Genomic DNA, 21,639 nt, shown 5'->3' on the forward strand with positions numbered 1-21,639 from the left:
TGTGACCACTGACAGGTGACGTAAATATCACTTTGTTATAATGTAACTTCCTGCTGGGAAACCTTGAGTCCTGACATTCATATGGATGTTTGACATGTACCACCCACCTAAGCATTGCAGGTCAAGGAATCCCCCAACCCCCATGGCAACAACAGTCCTTGATGCCACTTGCCACCTTCAGCAGAACTATGCACCCCGACACAACGCAAAAACTGCTCAGGAATGACCCGGGGGAACACATCAGGTTCCTTGCTCTCCTGATCCAAATCTTATTATCCATCCTTGGGATGTGCCAGGATAAGCCTGATCTAGGTAGGTCTCACCCTGCAACCCACAGGACCCACAGAATTCACTGCCACCATCTCTCTAGAGGTCCTGTGTCCATGTCCCACTGGGTCAGAGGAGCTTTAGCAGCATAGAGGGCACCAACATAATATTAGGCAGGTGGTCATAATGTTATGCCTGATCAGCGTATGTCGTGTGCTACTGCATTATAGTGTCACCACAAAGTGCATGTACAAAGATTACACCCTCAAATACACCACAGCATCTCTTCTGCTAGGTAACTTTGAATTGTGGTCACCATAATAACCAAAATGCTGACTGTACCTGCTTTAATGTACGCACACCAGATATTGAATAAATTTAACTGTAAAAAACAAACAAAACATATACATATAGACACACCTTCCCATTCAATGCCTTTTATTTATTTAAGATAAGATAAGATAAAGTTCTTTATTTCTCCCCACTCCAGGGGAAATTTACATTGTTACATCAGTTTTATTTACAATATATACAAGGGTGGCAAAATTTTTAACAGAAAAAATAAAAATAAAGTTTAAAAGTGCAAAGATGTGCAGTGCAAGAATGTCTGTGCAAATTTTATGGTTTGGGGTGGTAATGATATAGTCCAGTTTATGTTAACATCAGCCAGTGATGCTGATGTTGTAAAGTCTTATAGCAGATGGGATGAAGGACCTGCGATAGCGCTCTTTCTTGCAGGGTGGATGTCTCAGTCTGCTGCTGAAGGAGCTGCTTAAAGAATTATATTATATTATATTATATTATTATTATTATTATTATATTATATTATAAAATATTTGTATTATTTTCTACATTGTAGATTAATGCTGAAGATTAACACTTTTTAGTTTACTACATAATTCCATATGTATTCTTTTATAGTTTTGATGTCTTCTGTATTAATCTACAATGTAGAAAACAATTAAATGAGAAAGTCCAAACTTTTGACTGATAGTGTATATGTATATATATGCATCTGAGGAGAGGCAGAAACTGTGAATCATGCTCTAATATAATGTACCTATTTATCCATCACACAGACAAGCATCATGCAAGCACAACCGATGAGAAATTGGATGTTTCACTGAAATCAGTACTCAGCGTGAAACACCATCAAACAACAAAATCCGTAATTGAATTTCTCAACCGTACAGACCTGTCACTATTCTAATGGAATTCTACAACAAATGACCTACAGATAGCAGTAATATACCTCTGTTGTGTCTAGTCTGCTGCAAATCTCAGCAGAAGAAGCGCGAGCGAGAGACAGAGAAGCTGTTATATATATGACGTCACCAATATGGGCGGGGCCTGAGGTCCTCAAAGCCCTGTGACTTCATACTCAGCTTTCACCTGGGACTCCTGGGACGTGCATATTTTCTTCGGTCGTGTGTAGTGCGTAGGAAGAGGTATCATGCTCCGTACTGTGCTTTCTCGGGTATCGACCCGGCTGAGTCGACTCTCGGTGTGTCACTACTCTGCGGCCGCCATCCCAGCGCCCAACACTCAGCCCGACGTCCAGTACAACAAGGTATAGTTAGCCACGACGGTGGTCTGATGCTGGAAAGCAGCCAACTACGCCGTCAACAAGTGCATTTTGTCACTTTATGAAACCGCGATGAAGCTATTGCAAAAATGTGCCAAGAAGGATTTAAAACGATTAATTGTACTGGTTTGTTAAATTTATCCTTCTCGGTTTCCTTGTGCTTGGAAAACGTGCCTTACAAGGGCCGAGGTCGATGGCCGAGACTAATCTAAGTCCATCTATGTGTACTGTAAACACGTGTTGCTGAAGAGCCAATCAGCTGGCAGCACTGAGGTCCATTAGGACTGTTCAGGTTATGTAAGGTCAGTTATCTACAGTAGCACTGTCAAAAATTAACCTGAAATAGCCTTTATCATTTACCGTGCCTACTTGTGATTTTTTTTAGGTTTTGAACACGTATTTACAAGCTGTTTGCCAATAATATGGGTAACTTCAGGTTTAATCTGGGTTTTCAGTTCAACAGCACTTCTTACCAAGGTATATGGGCAGAAATTTTAGCCACTAGAAACTGAATTTCAATGCTTTATATTTGAATTATCATTGCACATATATTTGGTTTTCACAGTTTAGATTTGGCTCTTGAAGTTCTGTCACACCCAGGTCATTAAGGGAGAGTAATCATGAGCAGATCCATAAAGCTCTTTTTCAGCAGAGAATTGTTTTTGGCTGATTAGAGCCTGTGAAGTGATTAAGGGAAGACTCTTTTCACATTTCAGCATGAATATTTGTCCAAAAACCTCACGGAGAGCGCTCTGTACACAGATTATTTGTTAAAATCACAGCACACCTTTCTCACTCACTTTGCTCTTCAATTTCAAATCTGTAACATATTGAAATAAAAATTAAATTTGAATGCAATGAAAGCAGACAGTGACAGCTCACCTATAGCGGTTGCTTTTCTCCCCACAAGATGTTAACAGGAGCTGAAGTTCATTGCTTCCTGCTGTTTAAGACTACTTCCTCAGAATTAATCAATACCTTTAGCATCAGACAGCAGTAGCAGCCGTAAGTTTCAGCGCCAGTAAACTCATTAAATTCTTTTAATTGTAAATTATCTTTCAGAGAACCTGGAGAGGATACGCCCCCAAGTCACACTGTAGTCCTACGTCTTTTTGTCCGACTTTTGAAGTAGAAAATAACAGATCATCTAGATCCTTATGTCTTCAAGATATGCTTGAAGCTTGACTAACCTATTTGGTGATATGGATATACGTTTGTTATACCGTGATATATAGTATAATGTATTTTATTTACTATTGTGGTTTCAGTCCCCTACCTAACAACGTTCTGTACAATATAGAATGTGTGCTTCAGATATTTTTCTATAACATTTTGTCCTTTCCTAATGTTTAGTTCACTGGACTTTGTTTTCAAATGGAAAGAGACTGACTCAGTTACATCCACACCAAAAATCACTGTCCTATGCCTCGTACCACACAGCTGGGATGTTGAATAAAATAAGTAATAATAAGATGAAATAAAAGTAAAAGATCCAGAGAAGGTTTCACCAGAAACTGTATGGCGATTTGTCCTGAGTATGATTTGTCACTGGGGATAACGGGGGAACTGGTAGCTGTAGCCAAAAATCAATACAAAATGCACTGAACTGGAGAACACAGACAGAATAATTATGCAGCAAATCTGTGTTGTAACTTTCAGGCAGCAAAAGGTTCAGTCTGAGATTAAAATGCTGAGTCATTATGCCTACTGATTTTTGCATTCCTTGGATGTCTAAAACAAAAGTTTTAGCTTTGAACATTCTCTCCAATTACAGTAAATATGTGAATGTGCTTTTTTTTTTTTTTTTTTTTTTTTTTTTTTTTTTTTTTACATCTGGGATAACAATTCCATTCATTTTTAGGTAAACTGCAAACTTTTATAAATGTGCTTAATGACCTTATCCAGCTACGGTACTCATGCACCATTATTTTCAGTAACTGGTAGTCAGCTGCTGTATATTACATTTTCTGGTATTACAGTGGGTTTAACTACAATAAGCAATTCTGGGACTTTTTTGGGGTTTATTGTTGGTTAGAGGAATGATTTATGTGAAGTTGAAGGTTAAAGGGAAAGCTTTACAACCATTTTCTGATCAACAACTCTCTGAAATATAATCCAACATTATCAATATTATGTCAGATATATAATATATATCAAACCATGCTTCTATCAACTTTAAACTCTTAACAGAAGTTCACCTATATCCCCCAACTAGACAACACTTTAATGCCTCACCCCTGAAAGACCCAAATTTCACAGTAATACACGCCTTTTCTAGAATGTAACAGCAGGTAGCAACCTTCAGCTCTAGAAAAGACTGGACACCCTGGCTTCTCAAACACTTAGACATAATCAGCAGCAATTGACTCAGTTGTCTTCTTCAACAATCACTTGAGACACACTCACTACATTCAGATTTCACAAGTTTTGTAACTTCTAGGACCAACTGCCTGCACCTGTGTTGAATTAGGTGAGTCAGTTTTATAGGGAGTTGTTTAATCACTTAATTTTCTTTTTAGATTTTTGATTAATTAGCATTACATAGTAGAATACTGTTTTCAGTTTGACATGGAGTCCTTTTTTCTTGTCAAAAAGCCAAGTTAAATTGACTGTAGTTCCATGTTAAGAAGCAATAAAAGTGGAACATTTCCATTTGGGTGAATACTTTTAATCGGCAGTGTGTGATTATGTACAATTGCCCTTTGGCAATTGATGCAGAACAATTATGATTTAAGAGGTTTTGTTTTGTTTTTAAGCTTAAGGAATATTTTTGCTGCAGTTTGCAGCCTGCATACATTAAGGTCAAAGAGTTATTTCACCAGAGTTATGAAAAACTTATTCTCTTATTTACCTGTTGTAGCATGTGGCCGTAATAGAAAAGGCACGATTCTTCCTCCCTGCCAGCTGTAGTCAGTCTGTAGTTCATGTCCGTATCATATATACATGTATATGTATACATATAAGGCCATTATTTTATTAGGTACACTTAAGTAGCTGTTCCTGAACAAATTAAAGCTCGCTACGAAAGTAAAAAAGGTCACTCAAACTTTATCACAAAAGAAGAATTTTAGAAACCTCAGGAGTGTAAACTCCAATACTGACCACCCTTCTTATATGGCAAGAGGTAAACTTGCATTTGCAAAAAACACTTATAAATGTACTTTATTGTTCTGTTGTGAAGAGATTTGCACATCTCAGTAGCATATGAAACTGATAATTCCCTGTTGTTTTTTAATTATTAACAATAAATAATTTCAAATGTTCTGAAGTTCCAGGAAATCATTCATTAAACAGTGGATTATTGTGTGATTTGGTAGAAATGCAGCACTTCTAATGGTGCATTCAATATTTCAGCTGTTTATCAACAACCAGTGGAAGGATGCAATCAGTGGGAAAACCTTTCCTACCATCAATCCAGCGACTGGTGAAGTCATCTGTCAAGTGGCTGAGGCTGATGAGGTAAACAGTCATTTACAGAGAAGCACCAAGATTTTGAGCAGTAACATTTGATTTAATGTCAATCTGGTTTACTGGAACTAAATTATACTAAAATACTTATAAGAGCTAGAAGTCCAAACACAATGATCTAAGATTTATCATAGTTCTAAAACATCTTTGAACGTTTGAACATATGCATAGTGTCCACACTCTGGGAGAATTGTCGGATTGCAGTGTAACATCTAACTCTGTTACCTACGTAGCAATGGAAGAAGACATGATGATTTTATACTGACTGACTACAGAGAAACTGAAAAAGGCAGTAGGCAAAAGATGGACCTTGGGGAACATTAACTTTAAGATGAGATGAAATAAAGCTTTATTAATCTAAAAGGAAACTCTTGTACCAGATATTGCTCAGAGAAAAAAAATGCATAATATGGAAATAAATGCAGTACCATAAAGCAATAATATAAAACAAAAGTATGGTGAAAAAAGTGTAGAAATGAAAAAAAAATATTGGCAATGATGCTACGGTAGTGAAGTAACATTACACATGAGAATGAAGTATTGCACATGAAATGGAATTATTGCAAATAAAATGAAATAATACACATAATGAAGAAATATTGTAAATTGAATTTTGATATTACATTTGGCAGTCTTGAGTTTCCAGGGGTTCCTATAACTCAATTTACTATGATGGAATGATTGAAGCACAGATCAGTCATTTTGGTTCTTTCATAGATTTATCATGGGTCTCTCTGGAATCATGACAACATCTGCTGGGTCAAAAATATACATGCATAACTTGAATGACAATTTTAATGATAAAATCATCATTCAGTCATCATTTACCATGATATGGTAAATATGGCCTATTTGACACATTCATTAGACTCAGCCACACACTCTACAATGAAAAAGTCTAATGAGCACAGCACATATCTGAGGAAGCAAATCAATTATTTGAACAAGTCAGGAAAGTCACTTGGAGCGATTTTAAAGCAGCTGCAGATCCCAAAATCAACTGTGCACACAATTGTAAGTGTAAAGTTCATGCCACAGTTGTGTCACTGCCATGATCAGGAAGAAAATTGAAGCTATCCCCAGCTGCTAAGATGCAGTTGGCAGGGTGGTCAGGAAACTACCAAGACTCACCATAGAGCAGTTCTGCAATGAATTAAAAGTTACTGAAACGCAGGTTATAGTTTCCACACTCAAGCTTTCTTACATTTCCGTGGATGCCACGTAAGAAGGAAGACCTTCCCCTAGAAGCAGCACCTTGAGGCTAGACTGAAGTTTGCTGCTGATCACATGGACAAAGAAAAGGCCTTTTGGAGGAAGGTTCTATGGTCAGATGAAACAAATGTTTCGCTATGTGGCCACAATGAACAGCAATATGTTGGGAGGAAAAAAGGCGAGGCCTTTAATCCCAACAACACCATACCTACTGTCAAGCTTGGCAGCAGTAGTGTTATGGTCTGGAGATTTTTCACTGCCAGTGGAACTGGAGTTTTACACAAAGTCATTGGGATAGTGAAGGCAAACGATCAACATCACATTCTTCAAGATAACCTAAAATCATCAGTCAAAAGGCTGGGTCTGAGACACAGTTGACTTTTCCAAAAAGACAATAACCACAAACACAGAAATGCTAGAGAAATAGCTAAATTTGGCTAGAGTAAAGGTTTGAGGCTGGCCTTTCCCAAGTCTTGGCTTAAACCTCATTGAAAACATGTGGAGAAGTCTGTGTCAGAAAGACAATCCAATGAATTTAGTTGAACTGTACCAATTCTGTCAAGAGGACTTGTGAAAGATACAACCAGAAGCTTGTGAATGGTGACATTTAACCAGAGTATTAGCACTACTATGTATATGTTTTACCCAGCAATTTTTATCATATTTCCACAAGACCTATAATGAAAGCATCAAAATACATAAATGTTTTTGTGACAAAGATGTATGTGCTTCAATAATTTCATCACAGAAAATTCAGTTACAGGAATCATTGCAAACTCAAGATTGCCGTGATACACAATATGTATGGACTTTACAAGTGCATGTGTGTTGTTCACAACTGCTCATAGGGATATAAAGAGTATGCTTACAAAGGAGAGAAAATTACAGTGGATTAAAAGAATGCTACGCTAAAAAGATAAGTCTTAAGATTTGAAATCAATTTTAAAACTGACAGCCAATAAAGGCCCTTTATTGATACAGGTGAGATATGTGATCTACTTCTGGTCTTGATTATTTATTTCTGTAAAGATAACAGGAACATTCCTTTATAGCGTCCAACTCATCCAGTTAATCCTGTTGTGGTGTTATATTTTCAGGCAGATGTAGAGGTGGCAGTCAAAGCTGCTCGTAATGCCTTCGCGTTGGGGTCACCTTGGCGCCGGATGGATGCCTCTCATCGTGGTCTGCTACTCAACCGGCTGGCCGATGCCATTGAGAGGGATTCTGCCTACCTTGCTGTCAGTAATTATTAAATGTCAAATGCTACCAAACAACATTGTGTAAAAACAGGGCTGCTTATAAGTATTCATGATTGCAGCATCTGTTCTAATAACGAGCATACAGATACAGTCACATGGAAAAGTAACAACAATGGGGGGAAATTTTGATTTTTTTACACATTTATATCAGCAAACATTTGAGCCTTTGTGTAATCATGTCTACAAATGAAGACAATATATGTAAACAACACTACAAGAAAATTTGCTTTTTCAGTCATCTGTTCAACAAAATACAAACAGATGTATATTCTTCTTTGGAAAAGTAAGTAGAAGCTAATATTGTCCCTTTTAGCTGAAATGACTTTTTGTGAGCATTTTGCAGAAATCGTTCACCAGTCTCTCACCTTGATTTGGTTGATATTTTCACTACATTCTATACAAAATTCCTTCAGTTGCAAAATGTTTGCAGGGTTTCTTGCATGTACAGCATGTTTTTAAATCTTCACCATTTCCACAATAGATTCAAATCTGGACTTTTTTTTTTGACAAGCCTACCTTCCTTTTTTCTTGTTTTGACCCACTTCTTGGTGGATTTGCTTGTACATTTAGGATAATTATCCCTTTTTTTAAATATTTTTTGTCTTTTTCCTAGTTTTCTTTTGAGTTTTATTCATTTGAATAGTCCTTATTATGCTTCTTTACATATTTGAAATATTCAGTATCACCATTTGTTTTTTTTTTGTTGTTGTTTTTTGCAGAAATCCATTGAAGATCTTACCTTATACATAAATCTTGAAATCAAACATATATATATTTTTTAAAAAGATCACAGTGGAGGCATTTTCTTGGTAAGACTCCCATACAAGTCCAAATGTTACTGGGCTTTAATTTATTGGGATGGGCAGTCCTGAAAAAATGGCAGTTTGAAATCTATGCCACTGGTAAGGATTTGACTTGCAGCGGAATAAAGATTTATTTGAAATAATTTAAAGATCTTTTGAAATTCCCTACCTGTCTCATAGGTATCCACAATCGTTATTCTGAAGGCCTGAAAGAGTCTTTTTGGCCTTGGAATAATAACATCACACACTTAAATAGCAAAGAGAATACCTGACTCTCGATGCCAGAGGTTTAAACAGATAAGTTCCAACTATCCCTCACTATGGATGTTCTAGATATTGCCAGATAATCTTAAAATCAAATAATTTAAATCATGTGACTAAAAAATGCCAATTTTTAACCATAATTTTCAAATGTTTGCTTGACCAAAGAAGCCACCATTTTCCATCATATCTACTTATTTTCTCAGATAACTAAATTTTAATAATTACAGTAATCGTCCAGTTGCTCCAACTTGAATAAAAGCTTTCTGTGCACACAGAACTGTTGGCTGATGCAGGCTGCTACAGGAGAACCAATGTATAGATTTGTTATCCAAGACATTTGGAAATACCTCATATCATAACTTGGCTTAGTGTTTAATACAACATATAGAATTGATCAAATTGTTATTTTGTTGGCAGGAATTGGAGACTCTTGACAATGGGAAGCCATATGCAATTTCCTATGCTGTGGATCTGCCTACTGTGGTGAAATGCCTCAGGTACTAACATACAACACAGATTGCTTTAAACTTTTGAACAAAAACACTGGTTAAAGCAATTACACCAGCACAGCTGAACCCATCTTTATTGCATTTAGGTACTATGGAGGCTGGGCTGACAAATGGGAGGGGAAAACCATCCCCATTGATGGAGATTATTTCTGCTACACCAGACATGAGCCAATTGGAGTCTGTGGGCAGATCATACCGGTAAGAAGGTGGTGGATGGCTATACCGAGAGAAAAAATTCAAAATTCTTACTTAACATCCTCTTTATATCTTGGATGTATGAAACAGACCTACAGGGCATGCTCCGTGAAATGGTTAGTTATGGTCGTAAAGGCTCTAACATTCAGAGTTACTATTGCACATTTTCAGTCTTGTTTGGTAAATTGAAAGTCAAGCTAATTCTTTTTATTTATATAGCACATTTTGTAGGACAGGCATGACCTATGTGCATATAAATGAAACATGCAACAGGCAAAGATCAAAATGACAAAAACATAAAAATAATGTGAAATAAGATATTACGTGTGTGTGTGTGTGTGTGTGTGTGTGTGTGTGTGTATCCATATGTATGTGTGTGTATATATGTGTTACTTAAACTACAATCTCGTGGAAGGCGTGCACGGGAATTCTCGTGACATTTTTATCTCGCGAGATCTCGTGCCACGAGATCTCGTCCCATCCCTACTATATATATATATATATATATATATATATATATATATATATATATATACATATATATATATATATATATATATATATATATATATATATATATATATATATATATATACATATATATATATATATATATATATATATATATATACGTATATATATGTATATATATATGTATATATATGTATATATATATATATATATATATATATATATATATATATATATATATATATATATATATATACATATATATACATATATATATACATATATATATGTATATATATATATATATATATATATATATATATATATATATATATATATATATATATATATATACATACATATATATATATATATATATATATATATATATATATATATATATATATATATATATATAGTAGGGATGGGACGAGATCTCGTGGCACGAGATCTCGCGAGATAAAAATGTCACGAGAATTCCCGTGCACGCCTTCCACGAGATTGTAGTTTAAGTAACAGTCCTTTAGTATTTATTTTATCTTGGCCTGTTCAATATACTACTGCTGACATATGCAATGACACCCCCCACCACTAAGGGGCAACAGTGCGCAATGAGTGCGCGGGTTGTTTTGATACGTGTGTGCCGGTGTGTGCACAGACATGTGCTGCAGTCGAGACAGAGAGAACCGCCAGAAATGCAATGGAGTACGAAGGAGAAATCCAGGATCCATCCCCAACTTTTAAATCTCCATTGTGGCAACACTTTGGTTTTCCGGTGGAAGAAAAAGATGGTAAAATATCCGCAAACAAGACACAAACCGTTTGTAAACACTGCAAAAAGATGTTGCCATATACAGGAGCTAACACGAGCTGTATGCAAAGACATTTACAGAACTACCACAAAAGCCTGAACCTGACCACGCCACCAAAAACAACCTCGAAACAACAACAGATTAGTATATATTTTTTTGAGTTATCCACAAATGTTTGCACATTTTGTTTTGCACTTTAAAAAGAAAGCACTTTTAGTTTGTTAACCTTCTCAGCTAAAAAACTATTTTATTGCAGAGAGAATTACACTCCTGTTTGTTAAGAGCTGATATTTAGAGTTAAATTTGTTAATGACGTTGCAGTCTGCTTAATAAAAAGAAAATATATTGTGAAAAATAGGTTTCATGTATTATTAAAAACGGTAGTTAAAATCTCGTCTCGTCTCGATCTCGTGAACTCAATCTCGTGAGATGTCTCGTCTCGTGGAAATTGTGTCTCGTCCCACCCCTAATATATATATATATATATATATATATATATATATATATATATATATATATATATATATATATAAAAACATAAAAGCGTACATTTTGATTCAAGTTTCTGATTCAATAAAAAGTGAATCAGATAAGAGGAAAGTTCTGTCATTATTAAAGAGGAAACTGGGAACCATTAAAGACAAGTTAAAATGGGAGCAATGTGTTCAAAACTTTTCGTTTTAGTTAATGCTCTGTCTGCAGCATTCTGAATTAACTTTGTCAGTCCAGCAAAAGATGCTTCACAGAAGACAACTGCATTGGGACTGGGATCCTACAGGATCCAACACAGAAACAATTGACCGTAGGTCTTGGAATTTTCTGCAACCAGAAGGATGGAGTCAACAAATGAAGTTTGAATGAAATTAAAGTGGGTTTTGTACATACAAACACAAAGCCATGCAAGTCTGACTTTGATACAAAGTTGTTACTGACGGTGGAAATAAGGTGTATGTGCTAATATACAACTCACACAAATCTGCCACCTTGTCCATTCTTCCTGGTCAAATTACATTCTCCATCAAAGATAAAGCACTTCTTCATGCTCATATTAAAGAAGATATTATCAAGATTTATATGAAATGTGAACTTGATATGTTGCAATAATGATTCTTATGACTGTCATTGTAGTTACTTTACCATGCAGGAATCTCTTTATTAATACTACACAGTAAAATGTGCATAATACCTACCATTTGCAGTGTTATGCTTTAAATTAATCAAAAAGTATCCAACATTTGAGTTGTAGTCGCATCCTGCACCAGAACTTTTTTTTTAACCAGAGGTGGCGACTGTAAAGTTGACTGAACAGTTTTTGGAACGAGCTGGGATGGGGCTAGACATAAGACAATAACTTCCCAGGCTCTCAGTTATGTAGCGTAACAACTCAAGGTCTGAGTGTAATTTAATGGAATTCCACAGTGCATTAGAACAGTATGGACAGTGGGATGTCAGTCAGTGAGAGGTGAAATGAGTTTGACCACTGGTCACTGAGATGCACACCCACAATCTGCCACCAACATGTTTCAGTGTAGTGTAGGGGTGGTTTTAGCTAGGTAATAAGCAGCCCCCTTCAAACATGTACCCAATTCTGTTAATCTGATGACAATTTAACATGTTGCCTTCAGGTCTGAATGTGCACCATGTTCACGTTTCCATAAGAGTTGCACTCATCGGACGTTGTAACATTTCCGTACCACTTCCAACACGCCTTAAGTCTAGCTGTCATATTAATAAATTCACACTCAAGCAACGGTACTTCAAATTGTGAGGTGTAATTTAGAAAAACATGTTTTCCACATTTCAGAACCAATATTTCTTCAAAAACATCACATGGAGCACTTCATGCACAATTTGTGCTCCAAAATCACAACACACTTCTCATTCACTTTCCTCTACAATTTCAAAACAATTAGACAATAAAATAAAATGTCCACAAAAATAAAACTTTACTGCAGTGAAAATAGACACTAGCAACTTAAATCACAGATATATGATGCTTATAATGATGCCATCCCTGTTTTTTCCCCCACAAGATGAGATGAAGGTTGTCCTTCCAGCTGTTTAGAACTCCTTCCCTCTTACTTTGTGTAATACCTGCATCATCAGATGGCAGTCAGACCCATATGTGCACCCCCATAGATAGTCATGTGCATTTTCACAAGGTGCAACATCGGCGCTGGTAACTTGATTAAATTCTTATCATTATAAATGATCCTCCTGTCCCTGAGAGAGGATGCCCTGGAGTAAGTTATGTTCCAGTTAACAGATCAGTGCATGTAAAAGCACCACTTAAAGACCAATCAGTTGTCTTGAAAAAGGGTGTCAGGATTAAAGGAAGAGCCAGTGGAGCTTGGTGAGCAGATACTGAGAGGGGAAGAGAGAGTTTTTGAAGAGGATCAAATGCAATTTTGAAACAAATGAATTCAATTTCAAAATATTACATTTGGTTTCAAGTTTATTGAAATACATTTTTTTTAAAAATGCATTTAAATTCAAATTTTATAATTCACATTAAATGATGAGTTCTTGCTCACCACACTGGCCAAGGACCTACTTGCTCAGTTACTCAGTGTTGCAAGGCAGCCAACTCTCTGTTTCATGATTGAGACCACAGAGCTGCTGGGGACAGCTGAAGTTTTACATCTGTGACCTCCTTTGTACTTCTGCAGGCGTATTGTGGAGGTCTACATAAAGTATTCTCTCCGACTCCATGGTTTGGTTTTATTGTGACCTTCTGGAGACATATACAACCTGGTGTGTGTCTTTATGAAAAATGTCCATCAGATTCCGTTTGCCACAGATTCATTCCAGTCAGGTTTAAGTCACATCTCAAGGACAATTAAAGCAAACAAAATGCACCTGAACACAATTTATAAATGAAAGATTTGATGTTTAGATTTTTTCAAACATTTATATTATAATGAGTATAATAAATACTGAGCATTTGGCCGAAAATTAAATTTTTTTTATTTGAAAGAAAATCTGTAATACACTAAAGTGTGCAAAATGTTATGGGGTCAAAATACTTTCTGAAGCAAATGTACATTCAGAAAGTTCAGTTGGAGTAGCAGAAAAATTAAACTGAGACAGCAACTGATGGAAAGTGAGGGAAACTGACCTAACATTCATACCATGGAAGTGTAATGTGATGAGACCATACCTATACTTGTGATCTTTATTTTTTTTCTCTCTCTGCAGTGGAACTTTCCTCTCTTGATGTTGGCCTGGAAACTTGGCCCGGCCCTTGCAACTGGTAACACTGTGGTGCTGAAGACTGCAGAGCAAACACCACTCACAGCACTCTATGTTGCTAGCCTGATCAAAGAGGTACTTTGTTGCTTTTTTCTGTAGTTAATGGGACTTTATTGATTCTGAATAATCTGTCTATCTATCCATCCATCCTTCTCTTTTTTTATATCCCAAGCAACTTCCGAGCATGGGCGGTTTTGCAGAGAATGGAGAAATATTAAACTTCTGATGCGAACAGTCTTATTAAAGTTTGCCCTCCACTTCATAGCATGTGACAGACTTCAGTTGTGACATGAATATTCAGCGTCCTCTTGGAGTAACTTTTTGTTTTTGACAAAGATATACTCCGTAACAATTCAGATTAAATTTTATCAACGTTTCATGTACTTGCTTTGTTTTCTAGGTGGGTTTTCCTGAAGGTGTTGTAAACATTTTGTCTGGAATGGGACCGACAGCTGGGGCTGCCATTGCAAGACACATGGATGTTGACAAGGTGGCCTTTACTGGATCCACAGAGGTAGGAGAATTCAGTTTTGTTGCCTTTAGTTATCTTTGGTAGGACAGGATAACATGCTGTGTACATGCTCAAAATAATTAAAAAGACAGAAGATCTGTTTATGGCGACAAACTTGCAAGAAGTCACATAATTTCAGCTGCAACTAGCAATGCTCCTCACACCTTCATACATGTAAAGGTGTGCCACAGTCAAATGGTTTTATTAAGGACATATGAATATTAATAAATATATGAATATAAATAAATATGTATATATATTTTATTTTTTATTTTAACATAACGGTAAGAAATTTTTAGAATGAAGCAAATTTTAAAAATCTACATGTTCCTAGTGCAGAGAGTGGCACCACCAGCTAGCTGTATCGCTGGTGATTAAAATCAGTATGTCAGTCCAGATTCACATATTTTTAGAGCACTACTAGTCATGTTGCTGTATGTCATGTGTGTCATGCTCCATGTAAGTTTCATATAAATTGGATGATGTTTGGTAGTTAACACTGACTTCCTGTTGAAAGTAGGTTGTGATATGACTGTAACTGACTTATGTCAAGCACAACTAATATGAGGGAGATTGAACTTGGCTGCGTTGCCATGACAGTGGCAATCGATAAAAAGTTTTAAAAATTCACATTGTAAAGTAATTTGGAAGGCACTGACCAGATTTGAAGTTGACCTGGTTAATTCTTTTGGAGGAGTTTTTTAAGATCCAAAAAGATGATGGTATCACTGTTGGCACTGCTGCCACAAAGATCTGGTTGCTTTCTGTTTTCCTCAGTCTCACAACAACCAGCAACTCAGGACATCAGCCAATCAACACCACTATGGGAGTGAAAGAAAGCAAAGAAGCTCCTGGTTTATTTTCTCCCAGCTCCTTGTATCAAGGCTCCACTGCAAGTTTTAAGTCTTGTCTGTGCCACGGAGTCATTTTGCAGTAGTGGTGACAGCGAAAAATGATAATAATGTAGGAAATATTTATGGGAATTCTTCCAATGCTGACTTTGTGTAACTTGTTTAAATTCTCACCGAAGGGTTACAAATGAATGCTTTAAATAAGCAGTACTATGTTTTATAACAATAACTTTTCCATCTATGAAATGTAATCTGAAGCGAAGATGTCTTTTTCCTGTCTTTGTCCATCAGGTGGGTCATCTGATCCAGCAGGCTTCAGGCAGCAGTAACCTGAAGAAAGTCACTCTGGAGCTGGGAGGAAAGAGCCCCAATATCATCCTGTCTGATGCCAACAGTACGTAGTCTGTGTGTGTTAATCTGTAAAGACTGTATACTAGAGTGTTTGTGGTATGTTTCTACATACTGTACAGTCCCGTGCAAAACTTTATGGCACTTAAGGTGTTTAGATTCTTATCCTCTAATATGACCTGTTGAGATCAGCTTCTGTGACCCCCACAGTGACGGATCTCAACACCAGTGAGTCAAGGATTACATGAACACTGGAAGAAATAAGACAGCCTGTAGTTGCACTAAAAATGATTAACCCTACTCTGCTATGAACCAGGAACATCCAGGAACAATTCTTGACCCAAGCTTTGGTGGACCTGCCATGTGTGCTTATAATCATTGTGAGCTTCACTTCATGCAAACAGGACATCACATAGTTCTTCCAGTGGCTCGGTATCAATTTTAATCACACGGTTAAGTCTACTAGATTTAGTTACACAACAGGATGGACCAACCTCCATTCCTAACTATTGGCCAAACTCTTTGTCACGCGAGTATCAATTTTTGAAATATCTTCACAGTTTTAGTGCCTGAAACTTTTGAACAATACTGTAACTGCTGTTGTTACATTTAAACCAAGCCTGGGTTACTGTCAGTGCACAGAAAATTGATTTGTAGTTGTAGCTTTGTTTAATAATTTGTCCAGCTAAATGGCTTTGTCCACTTGTAGGGTCTCTAAGCAAGTTCATCTGGCCATAATTCTATTATTAGTTAGTTAAAGTGTCTGGTCTTGTCTTTTTATTTGCTTTGCCGAGAGGAAAGTTTTCTATTTCATAGTTTAGTAGATGCACAGCTTACACCAAGTGCCACAAAGCTGACAAATCAGATGATTTTCTATTAGAGATGTGTTGAATTTCTAAAACAAGTAAGATAAAACTTTGGAAAAGAAAACTAATGACAACAAACAACAGATTCTCAGCCTTTAAATCTTGTACACAAAGCTTAAAATCCCCCCCAAAAATTAAAATGTACTTGAAGTTCCTCAAGCATTGGCTTTACTTTTATGAATTGTGGATAGATGTTTGCCTCATATAAATGGCAGTAAGTACAGACTATAGATGTATCAGAATATCACCAGCAAGACACGCTGCATTTCATTTCGTAGTCTCACAGTAACAGCATTTCCTTACACAACTGTGTTAAAAGAGTGCTCTTTTTGAAAATAAATTAAATGACTGGATGTCCACAAAAGCAAGATTTTTGCTACCATTGCTTGTTATATAGCAGGGAAGTCCCAGAATTACTATCTAGCCCCTTTTAGACATGCCTATTGTATAAATCTGATAGCGTCGGCTTTATGTCTGAACGTGCACCGTGCTCACGTTTGTGTAAAAGTTGTGCCAGTTAGGTTGGACCAGCAGTATTTCCATATTACTTTCAACATGCCATAAGTCTGGACTGAGATGTCACATTAATGGATAGAAACATGCAATCAATGGTACTGGTACTAATGGTAATGGTTTTGTGAAGTGCTTTAATAAATTATTTTTCCATATTTAATTACCAGTATAGATCCAAGAACAAACACGGAAGCGCTTAATTCACAGTTTTTGAAATAGCGACACACCTTTCACAGTCACGCAAAATAAAATGTTCATGAAGATAAAACTGAACTATGATGAGAACAAACACTAACAGCTTGAAGATTAAAGATACTCACCAATGAGGAATGTAATCTGACTTTTTCCCTTCAACATGAGCTAAAGTTTGCGCCTCCAGGCTGTTAAGAACTATTCCCTCTGTGTTTCTGAATTCTGACTCAAATCAGAGATAAAATTGGTTGTTTGTTATTTGTATACCATGATCAGCTGTTATTATTTTAGATTTAGTTTGTTATTGCATTATTATGCATATACATAACTTGGTGTATTGTCTAGTCTCATGTGAATGGCAAATACCACATGTGTACCGCCGCCCTCTCTGGCACTTGGGGAGTATCTCTCCATGTGGAACATTAGCGGAAAAGTGAATCATGCCTGATATGACTAGAAGGCCATCACTTTAATGGATTGATGAGGGCAGTAATGTTCCATATCCTGTGTCTGACAAGAGGCTTATGTCACCAGTACACAAAAACATATGTTAGTATTGTCTGTTTTTAAGAATATTTCCTAATCTTGTTTTTGCCACTTCCTGTTTAGTGGAAGATGCTGTGGAGCAGTCCCACTTTGCCCTGTTCTTCAACCAAGGCCAGTGCTGCTGTGCTGGCTCTCGAACTTACGTCCAAGCAGACATCTACGATGAGTTTGTGGAACGCAGTGCTGAACGAGCCAAGAGACGAGTGGTTGGGGACCCTTTTGATTTGAAGACAGAGCAGGGACCTCAGGTAACGTATATAATCACTCACAATCTCTCACTGCTACTCTGCTGCCCACGTAGACATAATTTTCAAGCTTATTTGGTACTTGCAAAATACTTTGGCACTCACTCCCATCTACATTTGATGCTATTCCCTCTGTGATAACCTGTGCAGGTAGATCAGGAGCAGTTCAATAAGATTCTGGGCTACATCAGCAGTGGGAAGAGAGAAGGTGCCAAGCTGATGTGTGGAGGAGGAGTGGCTGCAGACAGAGGATACTTCATCCAGCCAACTGTGTTTGGAGATGTCCAAGACAACATGGTCATTGCCAGGGAGGAGGTGGGATAGGCTCGATAATTTAATATGCCTAAATAAAAAATAAAACAAACAAAAATACAATCCACAGCTGTCTACATACTGATTTCCTTTTGACTGCTTTCACTGTCGTAGTTAAATTCCAAACGCTGCTGATTGAAGTTGATGGTAGTACAATACATAAGAGGTGCTCTCTGGAAACAGTATCGTCGTGGCAGCCAAGAGACACCAGCTGTACACCCTCATGTCTGCAGAGCTCTAGTCTTTAATTCTGTGTTACATAATGGTCTTGTTGTGTTACAGTAGCATTCTGCTATAGGGGAAAAAATTCTCTTGCTTGTTTATATTTCTTTCTGCTATGTATTGCAGTTTATGCTGATTTTTTGTCTGCTTTTCATTGTATAAAACTTATTTATTTAACTGACTTATTTGACTTGTTGATTATTAATAGAGCAGATTTTATGTAACTCCTCAGTGATTTCTCAATCTTTCATGTTTTATTTTTGCAGATCTTTGGTCCGGTGATGCAGATCTTGAAGTTTAAAACACTGGAGGAGGTAGTGACAAGAGCCAATGATACTAAATATGGTCTTGCAGCCGCAGTGTTTACGAAGGACATTGATAAGGCCAACTATGTGTCCAATGCTCTCCGTGCTGGTACAGTCTGGTAAGAGTGATACTACTAAAAATCATTACAGTGAAGATAGATAGATAGATAGATAGATAGATAGATAGATAGATAGATAGATAGATAGATAGATAGATAGATAGATAGATAGATAGATAGATAGATAGATAGATAGATAGATAGATAGATATAGATAGATAGATAGATAGATAGATAGATAGATAGATAGATAGATAGATAGATAGATAGATATAGATAGATAGATAGATAGATAGATAGATAGATAGATAGATATAGATAGATAGATATAGATAGATAGATAGATAGATAGATAGATAGATATAGATAGATATAGATAGATATAGATAGATAGATAGATAGATAGATAGATAGATAGATAGATAGATTAGATAGATAGATAGATAGATAGATAGATAGATAGATAGATAGATAGATAGATAGATAGATAGATATAGATAGATATAGATAGATATAGATAGATAGATAGATAGATAGATAGATAGATATAGATAGATATAGATAGATATAGATAGATAGATAGATAGATAGATAGATAGATAGCTAGATAGATAGATAGATATAGATAGATATAGATAGATAGATAGATAGATAGATTAGATAGATAGATAGATAGATAGATAGATAGATAGATAGATAGATAGATAGATAGATAGATAGCTAGATAGCTAGATAGATAGATAGATAGATAGATAGATAGATAGATAGATAGATATAGATAGATATAGATAGATAGATAGATAGATAGATGTGTTGTGTACATACTCTGGGAGTAATCTGTTGTAGTACTTGTATTATTTGGTATTCGTGCGTCCTGTTTTAACAATACTACTCTCAAGCTCTCTGTACCTGTTATTAAAATCCAACCTTCTGGCGGTTTGAAGGCTGGTTACTGGAACTTGCAGTTAGAATGCCATTTAGTACACCATGATCAATAAACCCAAAGGTGACAATTCTGGCATTTATGTTGTGGAGCTGTTACTGGCTAAATTAAAGATGTTTTTAGTTGGAAATTTTGAAAATTACTGCTGCTAATTAGCATTACAGCCTCTGAAATCTTTGGAGTTTAAACACCAACTTCTTTCAGGTGTTTTTATTCTTTCTGAAGCACTTTGCTGTAGAGTTGTGTGAGCAACAGTCTCTTTTCTTTTGAAGAATATACTGTGGCAACCACTAATGGCATGAACAAGATTTTTACGATACTAAGTGGATACCAGTGGTTGTTATAGGATATGGATACTTAATAATACAGGTTTATATGTTTATATCTGTATTTTTTAAATGTTTCATGTCACTTTTTGAAATCTTTCTGAAACCTGGTTTCCATAGTTCACCATAAACCTTACAAAAACTACACATATTCCATGTTTACATCATTTGCACTTATTTGTTATTAATTTCATCTGTATGTATGGGTTCCTTTGCAGGATAAATTGTTATGACGTGTTTGGTGCTCAGGCTCCATTTGGAGGCTACAAGGCTTCAGGGAATGGCAGAGAGCTCGGAGAGTATGGTCTGGACAACTATACTGAAGTTAAAACGGTAATTATTTAACATACATCATTAAATCATAATGGAGCAGGTAGTTCAGACATGATCTGGCAGTAAAGTCTCTATTCAAATCAATAAACATTAGTAATCAGTTCAAATAATGGGATGGATATTGTTTAATTGATGTGTTTCAGAATACCACAGTCGGGATCAAATGTGGCTGCTAAATTTGTCCACATTTATATAGTGTAATTGTGTTTTGAGTACCGTAGTATTAAGGTATGCTGTGGTATAAGAAATCTCCTAGTTAAACAACAACACATTCCTTGCGAAACTGTTAAAAATTATAGTGTAGAGAAATTCCCTGGACTTTGGGTGTCCATGATTTCAGGATGCTGGGATTTTATTGTAATTTTATGTGAGAGTAAGCCTATTTTTTGTCTGTGTTTTCAGGTGACCATCAAGGTACCACAGAAGAATTCTTAGACATGTGCACTGAGGCCAGTGAGCTGCTGATTGCTGTCAGCCAGAAAAATGATGAGAAGAGACCTTAGAGTTTGATACTCTGCTGTGATCTGCACTGAATAATTCTGCTTGCTTTCTGATAGATGTAAGCAGAGCATTCCCTTTGAAGCAAGCTTGAATCTTCGCTATGGATTCTTTTTGACAGTGAACTAAAACCCCACTTAAACTTTACAGCATTAAAAATATCATAGTTGCCAAATTATAAATACATTGATTACAGCATTTCATCACAACACAGAAGATATTTCAATCACTAGAATTTAAAAAACTGTTCATGCACATGCTTTTCATGCATAAAAATATTACAGCAGTAGTTATTAAATGTGAACTAAACTCTGTAATCTGGAGACTGAGCTTTTTTTTGTAATTTTTCAGAATAAATGTATTTGAGGTATTATGCTTTGTCGTCTTTATGTGGGTTCCAGTTAAGTCAACACTGGCACATGGAAGGTGAAGATTAGTTTCTGTGATTACTGCTCCAGTCCCTGATGAAGCT

At 36.2% G+C, this 21,639-nt stretch overlaps 1 protein-coding gene across 1 annotated transcript; it reads left to right on the forward strand.

Moving 5' to 3' along the window:
* Window positions 1-1,638: 1,638 nt before the first annotated feature.
* Window positions 1,639-21,538, forward strand: LOC111569451 (aldehyde dehydrogenase 2 family member). The gene is made up of 13 exons (XM_023271573.3): window positions 1,639-1,837; window positions 5,207-5,311; window positions 7,630-7,770; window positions 9,276-9,355; window positions 9,454-9,565; window positions 14,044-14,172; window positions 14,498-14,611; window positions 15,751-15,853; window positions 17,988-18,172; window positions 18,320-18,484; window positions 18,970-19,127; window positions 20,555-20,669; window positions 21,072-21,538. Exons 1-13 carry the CDS (start codon window positions 1,721-1,723, stop codon window positions 21,102-21,104), a joined length of 1,557 nt encoding a protein of 518 aa, XP_023127341.2. The 5' UTR covers window positions 1,639-1,720; the 3' UTR covers window positions 21,105-21,538.
* The last annotated feature ends 101 nt before the right edge of the window (window positions 21,539-21,639 follow it).

Source organism: Amphiprion ocellaris, chromosome 9, assembly GCF_022539595.1.
Source record: "Amphiprion ocellaris isolate individual 3 ecotype Okinawa chromosome 9, ASM2253959v1, whole genome shotgun sequence".
Lineage (NCBI taxonomy): Eukaryota > Metazoa > Chordata > Actinopteri > Pomacentridae > Amphiprion > Amphiprion ocellaris.

Excerpts from the sequence above, each read along its gene's own strand:
- LOC111569451 (XM_023271573.3), top strand. The coding sequence starts at position 1,721 with ATGCTCCGTACTGTGCTTTCTCGGGTATCGACCCGGCTGAGTCGACTC. Across the intron at positions 7,771-9,275 it reads GGGATTCTGCCTACCTTGCT|GAATTGGAGACTCTTGACAA; the intron begins GTCAGTAATTAT and ends TTTTGTTGGCAG. Across the intron at positions 18,173-18,319 it reads AGACAGAGCAGGGACCTCAG|GTAGATCAGGAGCAGTTCAA; the intron begins GTAACGTATATA and ends TAACCTGTGCAG.